This window comes from Necator americanus, chromosome III (genome assembly GCF_031761385.1).
Source record: "Necator americanus strain Aroian chromosome III, whole genome shotgun sequence".
Taxonomy (NCBI): Eukaryota; Metazoa; Nematoda; class Chromadorea; order Rhabditida; family Ancylostomatidae; genus Necator; species Necator americanus.
The window spans coordinates 27603285-27614314 of record NC_087373.1 but is presented as its reverse complement, the minus strand read 5'-3'; the positions used below and the strand labels follow the sequence as shown (position 1 = coordinate 27614314).

Sequence of the window (11030 nt, the reverse complement as noted above, 5' to 3'; positions counted from 1 at the left end):
GGTCTACTGGGTGTAAGAGGAAGTTTTTGACGAAGGTGGCGAAGGAAGAGGAACAATTGGCGCTGACAGGCAGTTCAGTCGAGACGTAAAGTCTCGCCGATTATTCGAATAGCTACGAATGGATGGATTCTGTGTGAAGTCTAGCTGAGGATCGAACAGGATGGACTCGGATATGTTTAAGGGCGACACAGTCCAGTGAAGATGCGTATAGTTGCGTTAGGCCGTAACAACTGCCGGCCGACTGGGTCAAGTAAGACACCCTGTGATTCTGTCTTCACGTGGTTAACGAAATAGGTGCTCTGAAATTCTAATCTCCATTCCGAGTCAGGACAGTGACGACAATTGTGCGCTATTTATTCTGGCCGTACTGATAATAACTTCTGCGGCAGCTTTGAGAGGCTTTCTTATTTATAACTAAATCTCCAGAAAATAGTCTTACAGAGATTGAAAGTTTCAACTAGTAATTTACGAAGAACTACTTTCTATGTCAATGTCGTTCTAATGTCAAACAGTATTTTATTCTGAGAACATCTTTCAAGTGCGATGAATAATCCCTTGACTCTTCCACGGATTTTTTGAAACTTCAAATCAACGAATGGAATAAAACAATAAAAAAATCAAGATAATCAACAAATGGTTAAAATAGGACTAACAGTAAACATCAGAATTTTCAAGCGCTGATTAGGAAAATTATCAGGATAATTGTATCGTACCAGTATGGAGAAATTTACACATTAGTCTATTAACCATAACGGGTGGTTTATCAGAAACAACGTTTGATAAACTTACTTCATCAGAAATACTTTTTTGCACACTAGCCCTTCTTCAAAGGTTTTCAAATGTTTTCAATGGACGTCAAACGGATAATGATAACGTAAGTAATGGTGGGACCGACTCGTTTGTTACTTTACAAAGCTGTTTTCGCCACAGGAGTTTTTGAATGTTCACTGTTACATATACATATGGCTATATGTTGGTTATAACAGCCCCGGAATCCTTCACGCATCCGCATCGATTGGTAGATTTCACCGAAGTTGGACATTTTTGGTGAATTAGGGGGATTTATGAACGTCCATGAAATGTACAATCGGATAAGGTCGTTGAGGCCACGAAATTGCCCATTTCAACCGCGTTTTTCTTTGCACCAAGAAGAACTGATCCAGAAAAGCTCATAAATAATTTTTAATGACTCAGAGCTTGTAGTCGCATGGATTTGCCAGGAAAAGCTTCGTGGAATAGTTGCACGCTTTGCAAGTGGACCGGGACACACCAGTCATCGTGCGCAGACTGCTGGAACGCTACCAATCTTTGTATATGTATAGATGACAACCACAACAACAAGACTGGCGAATCTTTCGGTCTGCCTGTCGCGACATGCGCCCGACTAACGCGCGGGATCTCTTGCCCGCAGGTTTGAGTTTTCTTTTAGGGATTGTCCGGAATGCACTCTGCATACAATCTTTAACCTTTTGAAGGCGGAGTCCATGTCTATTTGACCTGAAGCGCTTAGCCCTTTCTCTGCGGAATTTCTGAGAAAAAATAGTTTATAATATTTACATAGGTCAGATGTTATGCTAAAATTATATCCAGTAAGGTGCTTCAAATTCGGATCGAGCACCACGAAATATGTATGGGTACGTTCATTTCGATTCAAATCAAACTAAAATTATCCATACATATTTCGTGTTTACGTGATTGTCCTGCTACTGCCATGCATTTCAGAGCAGTAATCCCTCAATGACTTTGTGAACAAATCCTGATGTCGCATGAATGAGTTGTGTAACTTTTTCCCTCTGAAGAAAACCAACGAATCGTGGGACCTTGGCGTCGGGCTTTATGTTTTCCAAAACTCCAATACTCCCATGAATCTGTATTATTCCTCCACACGTCAACATTCTTTCTATAGCGAAAATTGAGGCCACGGAATACTTAATCGTGGAATTCCAGATTAAGACTGGTTTAGTATCGTTCGTTTCGGACATGGGAATCTTTTCATTTTCCCGAGCATTACTTTTTACAGATAATTCATCCTTCATTTAGAAAAAAAATTGAGAAAAAAAATAATTTCTCAGTATTCCCTAAGTTGATTCTCAAAACTGCTACCATCTCTGGAGAACACAAAGTTCAAAAAAATTCATTCCATTATTCATTATTCGGATCCGTTATTCAAAATAGATGTTTGCTACCTCCACACTCAAACATCTTCTCAGAAGAAAAATTCCCACACCTACCTTCTTATACATAGGTTACGTGTGTCTGTGTCGGGTACAGAATCAAACTTTCCAGGAGTTTTCAGGGAAATTCTCTTCCAGTCAAAGAAAGGAACCAAGCGAAAAAGAATCCGCGATGACTTCAAAAACATATAAATTGAAAGTATCGATGTATTTATGCCAGTCGTCTGAATTCAGCTTGAATTATAAAGTGATATCATAAAAACAATGGCTGATAGCAGCTGCGTCGCGATGTTTTCGTTACTAAACGATCGGACGTGACGAATTCTTCGATCGCAATACATCCGCTGTGTGCATTTTTTTAAGTTCCAGTGGCAGTAACGGCCGAATGCCGAGTTGTAAAATTTATCTCTTCATCAGTATGCGCTGCATTCCTATTTAGAACTAATTCTACAGTCTTTCTTTTTACTTCTACAGTTTTTTTTTAAATTCTCATTGAAAATCCTCAACTTGAAATTTTCTGAAAAATTCCCATTGAAAATTGAATACGATGTCTTACTTTGCTGAAGTTTACTGAAAGTCGAATTTTTCACTTCTTCCTATCGTTTATTTGCACATGTTCCTATATTTTCTGTAGTCATCCGTTTTGCGTCTAATACAATTTCGATCTTAAGGTATTTTCATCATGAAACATACAGAATTCTTATTTTCACATTGCTAGAGCAGCTTTTGGATCTAAAAAAATACTCTTCAGAAGGTTTTCCGAGCTCTGAAGAAGGTAACGACGTCGAAACGTTAGCCAGAATTTTAAATCGATAAAAATTTCGGTTGTGTGAAAAAAAAGTGGTACGCGATTCAACCTTACACCTGCCAAGATTCAAAGAGAGTTGGAACTGAAAAGAATATGTTCTACTTTTTTTGAAGTCAATCGAGTATTTTTCAACGGTTTCCAGGACTACTCGTACGTGACTATCCGCATTTCTCAAAGCGCTGACATAGCTCTTCCTGAGTCTCGTGGAACGCAGTTTGCTTCGATTTCTCTTAGCTGTGCAGTCTTTCTTAGTCCTCTCCTTTTGCTCCCGAATTTCTATGCGTCTGGAATAAAGTTTTAGGAAAGTTAGATTTAAAAACGTCTGTGGTGCATCTTTATATGATTGTTTCTCATATCAACTGTTAGAGTTGGGGTAGTACTCGCCTGTTAATTTATTTAATTACTAAAACACTTTATTTGTTGAGAAGATATTAAGCCTTATTTGATTTTCCTTTTACAGTCGCTAAATACATTTCATAAGAGAAAATGTACGAAATACTAGTGAACCTTCTAGATCCTGAACTCTCTCCGAGACGAAATTTCAAAAAGCTTTACCGTGTAAAAAATTTATCCATTTTCCTCACATAGAAAAAAAAGGTATTATCATAAAAATGAGCAACAGCGTAGGCCTTCACTAGAGCGTTTTTCTCATTGAAGTTCCCAAACCATGAAAGAATACCGAATTTCTGGTACGTTTCCGACACAAAGAACGTCCCACTCTTCGATTTTTCATGAATAAATCCTGAAAATTGAAGACGAATTCTATTCCTCCAATACTTCAGTAATATAAGTCTCAAATCTAAGTGTGTGTGTGTGTGTGTGTGTGTGTGTGTGTGTGTGTGTTTTTTTTTTTTTTTTTTTGTGTGTGTGTGTTTTTTTGTGTGTGTGTGTCACGAAAATACTCCATAATGATGCAAAACTTAGCACCGATGGGGTGCCGAACCATGTCCGTACACCTGATAGGGGACAACTCTACCTTTCCACCACTATACAGAGGTGTATTTTGGTTTCTTTGGTTTGATAGGCCAAGTTAGTTTCCGTCATACGTTAGTGAGGGTAAAAAAACTTTTATGTGAATATACTGAATTTGCAAACCATCATGCTATATGATAACTGACTTATTTTGTCACGTGCGTGCGTCTGTGTATGCGTGTGTCTCAGTCACGAAATTCCAAAAAGAGAGGGAGAGGGTTATCATGGCGTCGGTTTGGTGAGCTGGAGCCCCAGCGAGGTAAAATTGGGTGGGACGGGTCCTACGACGTCGAATTCGTGCCCCTGACCCAGAAAACCTGGGGTGGGGTGAGACGGCTCCCGCTGCCTCGGATTGGTGCGCGGGAGCCCCAACGGCAGAATGGGTTTCTATGACTCATTCGCGTATTTATTTCCAAGCATATTTCCCTGATGCTGCTGACATCTTTTCTTCCCAAAGTGGAAACACTTTTTCAAACGGCTGCTTAGATACAATACAAGCCAACACACGTTCACGTGGTCTGACGTAGAGTTTTATCTTCATCACTATGATGATGATATTCACCGCATTTCATGTTAGCACATCATTCTGTGCTAATTTTTGAGAGCGGAGGTAACTCATACTTCGACTAATGTTTCCAATTTCTGGAGATTTCACAGAAACATAGATGTAAAATCAAGTTCGATTGTTCTCCAAATATAGTACTACCGCGATTAGGAAGAAAATCATGAAATCTCCCATCTATGCCTAAATTTTTGAAGAAAAAATTGAAGAAAGGGTTGATAAAAAAAAACAGTAGTAATTTCGCAAAAGAAAGTCGCTACTGTTATTTCCTACTGATCGGTGAAGGCGAGCGAAGTGAACACTAGAAAAAGTCTGAAGTCCGGCTTTAGCCGGACCTTCAGACTGGTAAAATAATAATACAAAGTCCCAAATGATGACACGATAGCTTAGTTAAATTCCAGAAATTTTGGTCCCCATCTTCGATGGCGAAACAAATTCCGAACTTAAACATAAACTTTGATCTTGATCGAGGTAGAAATGGTTCGGATTTTCCGAAATTGAGTGTATTGTGGACAACGTCATCGGGGGCATTTTTTCAATCAATAATTGGTAGTGTGGATTGTCTTACTTAGATAATAAATTAAATCTCCAATGAGGCTTAGGCTTAACATAAATGCACTTTTCACACGTAACTGAAACTACCGTATCTCTATTGACGCGTGAACTATGTGTAGACGGGTCGAAACGACATGCAGCACGGTTCTGTTGCGGAAGCGGTTGCGTTCGAAGCGGCACGGTGGAGAAAGCGGTTGGAGTCGTGGTGGGACCATGGCGAACTGCAGCGATGAGTGGTGTTAGCAAGGGTCCCCCATAACACGAACCGCTGCGCTCCACTGCACCGCTTCGGTCGCAACTGCTTACGCAACCGCACCGCGCTTCGTGCCTTTTATCTCTTCTATACTATGTGGAAAATATTAAAATCACCGTCTCTACCTACGACGACAATATATATGGCAGGTGATTTTAACATATTCCTCGTAGTAAGGTGACAATTTAATGTTTATTTGCTCCAATCAACGGTGATTGGGCAAAATATTTGTGAAAGGTGAGAATTCCTTTGTTTCGTGTTCTTAGATCTTCTTTTCCTCTAATTCCGACTCGATTTTCTTCAATTTTTTCCTTTTTTCTTATCCTTCGAATTCTCTGTTAAAATCGACAAATCCACTACACTTTATTGCATTGTCATCCCAAATGTTCAGAAAAATCCACCATTCCCTCACCTTTTGATCTTTCTAGCTCTTAGTTCCGGAGGCAAATTCCCTTTTCACTTAAAGGCATCACCCCACGAATCTGAGGTGGTGCAGATTTCAGGTGGAGTATTCGTATACGAGATGGGAGACTACGGAGAGGAGGTGATTCCGTCCATTTCTTGCTAATTACCGTAAAAAAACGGCCCGGAAGATGCGGCGCCGCACAAGACTGGCGCGCTCCAATCGAACCTCTTGTACAAAATGGTGCGCCAAAACGAATGAAGCCGTATCTTCCGGGCCGTTTTTTACGGCAATTAAGAAGAGATGGACGGAATCACCCCCCTCTCCGTAGTCTCCCAACTCGTATACGAATACTCCACCTGAAATCTGCACCACCTCAGATTCGTGGGGTGATTCCGTCCTTTAATTGTCATTGATCGCCTGCCAGAAGCTTCCTGGAAGAGCACTTTTCTTTCAGAAATTGCTGCTCACTTGGAATTGTATGGATATAATCACGGATTTCCGCGTTGTCGTTGCATTTTGGCGGATTACGTCAGCTGTAAAAGAACAGAAGGTTGCACTTCAAAAGTGCGCAGTCGTTAAAAGCTTCCTTCTACGGATTGATGTTTTCGGAAGCGGCGAATATGTCCATAATCCTTTCTAGACGTATGGAACAAAATTTAGTGATGCGAAAATTCCTGCGTGATTCGGAAAGGGACTGTTACTCTCCTGCATCTAAAGGTCTAGGATTTGTCACTGCTGAAATATGACGCATCTATGAGTATTTTCGAATAAATAAATAAATAAATGGTCGACTAGATTCAACCAGGTGTGAGCGACGCGTCTCAACCGCAACGCACGCGCCGTCTTCATCATGCACTGACCTATTCGCAGGCGCAGCGCGGTCAACCGGTTGAGCACAGTTGCCGCCGACTATAGGAGATCCGCCATCCAAAAGGAGATCCATACAGTTACATAATCCAGGAAATCCTTTTGGAAACTTTTGGAGATACTACTACTCTTGTCAAATTGTCGAAATCCTTGTGATCATCGGTTACTTCATCTGTTTTTTGTTACTTTCGTTTTTCTGCAATTGCATACCTCAGTAAAGTCCAGATGTGCGTCAAAAATCCATTCAAAGTTCCACCGTGCTAGGTCTGTTTGTCCTTCCGAAGGGTTTACATCACACGTATGCACTGTGGGACCCTCGTCCAACTCTGCCCTCTGTCCTGAAAAACAGTCACCTGCGAACGGTTTGAAGATCGCTTCGAAAGCAAACGTTCACACAGTTTTGCACCATAAAACAAGAGGTCTTAGTCAGAGTTTGCGATGAACGTTTATTCACTGGAATAGCAATGGGAAAAGAAAACTTTCTGTGGTTGCAATCAGCGAATGGATCCGCTTCCGGGCTTCCAGGCACTGCTTCTCAGCAACTCATTAGTGCTATGGATCCTAAAATGCTTTCTTTTTCTTGTCTTGGAAGCAGCTGCTGGAGCCATTAAACGTTTCTCTCGCTCCAGTATAGCATTTAGGGCTGATTGCGCCTGTTTCTAGGGGAAATGGGACTCTATCCGTACGCACCGACCTTCATTATTTGCTCCTGTGACTTCCAACTTTTGCTAGATGTCATTTTTCGGGTGTAAATAGTTGCCGGAACCAGTTGTGCGTCGTTCACGTGCCGCCGCTGTGCTCTTGCACTCTTTTGCGACTTGTCGTTGGTCAGCTGATTCATTGCATCCTGGGCGCCGATAAAGAACAACCACTCCTTTCCGGGAATCCATTACCAGCTGCAGCCCGGACGGTTGGAATTCAATATTTTCCTGGATTCGCTGTCCATGACACAAAACCTGCAGACCTGAGGGCCTGCACTCGGCGATGTTTTCATCTGTGCGTTGTTTGTTGATCCTTTAGCACGTCACTTTCACTGTTTACACTGCCACATTCACCAATGTATGGTTCGCCAGACGGCCTTCACTTTATCATCGCTCGATCGACACTTCCTACTTTTGTGTTTACAATCAGCGCTTAATTAGATGAATAATGAAGACGAATAGGAGAAATTTCCCCTGCGTCCTGGAGGAAATATTTCATTGTTCTTATGAGCCAATTTCCCTGCTAGAAACCTGATCGCCTTCGCTAATTTCCGGAATATCGTTCAAATTTACACGAAGACATCGGGGTAGTTTTCTTCTTTCTATTGATATCCTTGTTTGTTTATTATTATATACCAAGTTGTTCTTGTGAATATAGAAAGTTGTTTATAGAATATCAGACTTTTCTTCTGAAACTGATAAAATCATAATTATGCTCTTTTCTCCGCCTGTTATTTTGTAAAAGGTAGATTTCAGGTCCTAAATAAAATTCTTTTCATTTTCCAACAATTTTCTTATAGTTTCTCTTTTGTCCTCATTCACTTTTGACATCATAGAATACTTAGCATTAATTTTTGAAATTCTTCTTAGTCATATATTTTTTAAAATAAATCTATATGAAGTAAAGGGAAAATTTCTTAGTTTCCCTCTTTTTTTCTGCTTCTGACGTCGCCTGCGCTTAAAACTCACTTTTTCACAAAAGAATCACAAAGGAATTTTTTGCAACAGAAGACACTTTGTCTTTTAATCTCCCTCTAAACATACGAAAAGAAAAAGTTCTTATTATCTTACATTTTTACTGAGCTACAAGAATAATGGTTTTCCGTGAACAGAGATCAGATAAGACAGTAAACGAATTGGATTAATCTTATTTTTCCTATCCTCTAGTTTGGTTCGTTTTCCTAATTCTACCTTTCCTATTTTTTGGTTTGCTCATTTAAATACCACTATTTTATTATCAGAATGGTGGTTGAACAAAGTTTAAGTTGGAAATAAATCGGAAATTTCTCAGCAACTTACCGAAGAATTCGTTCATGTAACAGTGCGTTTTCTGGCTGTTCTTTGCCTCCTTATGTTACGGAAAGCGTTTCAGTTGCGGTAGCGTTGGCCACTCCTCTGATGTGAGTAAAATGAGTGAAATATAAGTTGTTAGAAATGTTCTCAAAATTTGAAATTTGTTATGAAAATCTTTTAAAGGAGAGCTCCGATCTCATAAGATTTGTTCGTGGTCAGGCGTTTATGGTAATAGTGAATCGTTTATGGTAATAGTGAATTGCGTGTACTGTACAGTTCCTTAGTCGGTGTGTTCCGTTACCGATTTCATCGACGTAACAATCTAGAATATACTAGAACTATATGGATAGTCGCCGCCAACTATATTCAGCCGAATGAGCGCAGCGCGTCTGTCGCGACAGCGGACCTCCTTTTCTGCTTTAAACACACACTCTCTTTTGTCACGTATGGATCGAAAGCGCGTCGCGGTAGACCGGTTGAACACGATCGGCATAAAATGTATCCGTACAAAATATCCGCTATTGAATATCCCCAAACAAGCAACAAGTCTGCTTGAAGCAACTTTACTATTCACTGTAAACGTACAGAAATGAAGAAAACTCTTTTTTAAAAGAGAAATATGTACAAACTGTTTTTTATCGTTACGACACTACGCTTTGATATTTGCTTCAGATAATACCAAAAATACCAAACGTAACGTGTATTTGCTTAAAGGAAGCATATCACGAAAATGACTATGTTGGAATCTCTACAGAAAAAGATAGGTTTAGGGGAGTATGTTATGATTATGATCGTGTTCACGCTCTGTTTCCCCTAATGGACCTGAAAAATGTCGTGGGAAACGACCTTCTCGTACGAATTTTCTGACGACGCAACTTACAACGCCACCCCGATGCACGCACCACGTCGGGGAACGACAGTAATCGATGAGCTTTTTTCAGTTGCCTGTCCAAGTGAAACAAATGGAAAAACTGCTGAGAGAGTGCGAACCCGCGCATGCAAAGGTGATGTTGTAAGGTGCTTTGAAGGAAAATTTGCGCATCAAGGCCGTATTTCACTCTGTTTTCTAGGGAGATTAAGGGGAACTGAGCGTGATCACTCTACCGACCATGTTCTATATCCTTAACCCCATCTTATCCTGTAGAGGTCCAGACATAGGTCGATTCCGCAGTATGCTTGCTTCAACTCAAACTTCAAATTGTTCCCATAGGCGAGAAGAAGCTGTTCTAATATGGAGGATTTTTCTCGGTCTATGATAAGTTGTCTTAGAAATCTTTGAAGTCAGATGTTCGGAAGCTCAAAACACCGAAACTTCCGGAGTCTTGGAATCGAGAATCGAGAATGAATTCCGCTCACCTCAGCTCTTGTTTGATTTTATTGTGATCATAAACAAAACTGTCACACTTTTAGCATGAATATGTCTGTAAGTGCAAATTACCGGGATCTTACCCATTCTTTGTTCTTCCAGATTTAATGGACATAAAAAGGCCTCTGACGAGAAAGGAAATAGGATTTGCAGTAGAGCCTGGCTCCATTAGCCCTGCGTTTCACGTTCCTTCCATCGGTCCGAGTGTTTCGTCACTGGCGCTCGCATTTCTAACTTACATATCCTCATTAATGGTGCAATCTTCCGTAAGATTCGAGACTTAAAGTAGAGTCAAAATGACATGAGGCACGGACAGTTGCGTAAGCGGCTGCTCTCGAAGTGGGGAAGCGGAGCTACTGGGATCGTGTGAGGATCCCCACTACCGTCACCCATCTCTGGTGTTCGCCACGGTCCCATCTGGGTCCCAACCACTGTCTCCACCGCGTCGCTACGAGCGCAACCGCCTACGCAACTGCGCCGTGCTTCGCGCCGCTTTGACCCGACTATGCTTGATACGAGACCAGCGCGGTTTCAATCATTTTCAGAGGACCGCATTATTGTAGCGCACCAGGTGGTTAGCTTCCATCCCGAAGGCGGAGTTAGACAACGGTGTCGCCGCGACGACTCTTTCTATAAATCCGCTAGAATCATTAGGGAGCGCTACACGGAGGACATTTGAATTCTAACTGAACTTTGTTGTAGCTTTTTGGACTGCGGAACTTTATTCCATGTCGGCGAAAAACGTCGAGTGGACGGGATTACAAGACACCTCAAATCGAACTGCACTTAGAGCGCGGATATCGTTCTTAGAGCACAAAAGTTGATCCTAACTGTCAAATGGATCGTCCAGATTTCGGATAATAAGACTCTTCTCCTGTCGAACGCTCTGATATTGTGGAGATGCTTCCCAATGAATTTCGACTCCACACAAATACTCGCAACTTTCTTCTCGCTCACACGTTTATATTCGCTTTTTTTGTTTTTTTTTGTTTTTTGTTCTTGTTTTTGTTTCTTTTTTTACTCCTAAGAAAAAAGAAAGGGATAGATAGATGGATAATACTTTCCTTAGCAAT

General features: G+C 41.0%; 1 protein-coding gene across 1 annotated transcript; it reads left to right on the top strand.

Moving 5' to 3' along the window:
• Positions 1-1207: 1207 nt before the first annotated feature.
• Positions 1208-2350, top strand: RB195_011131 (uncharacterized protein; the record flags this gene model as incomplete). Its single annotated transcript, XM_064192426.1, has 2 exons — positions 1208-1411; positions 2297-2350. 2 exons carry the CDS (start codon positions 1208-1210, stop codon positions 2348-2350), a joined length of 258 nt encoding a protein of 85 aa, XP_064050009.1.
• Positions 2351-11030: the final 8680 nt, after the last annotated feature.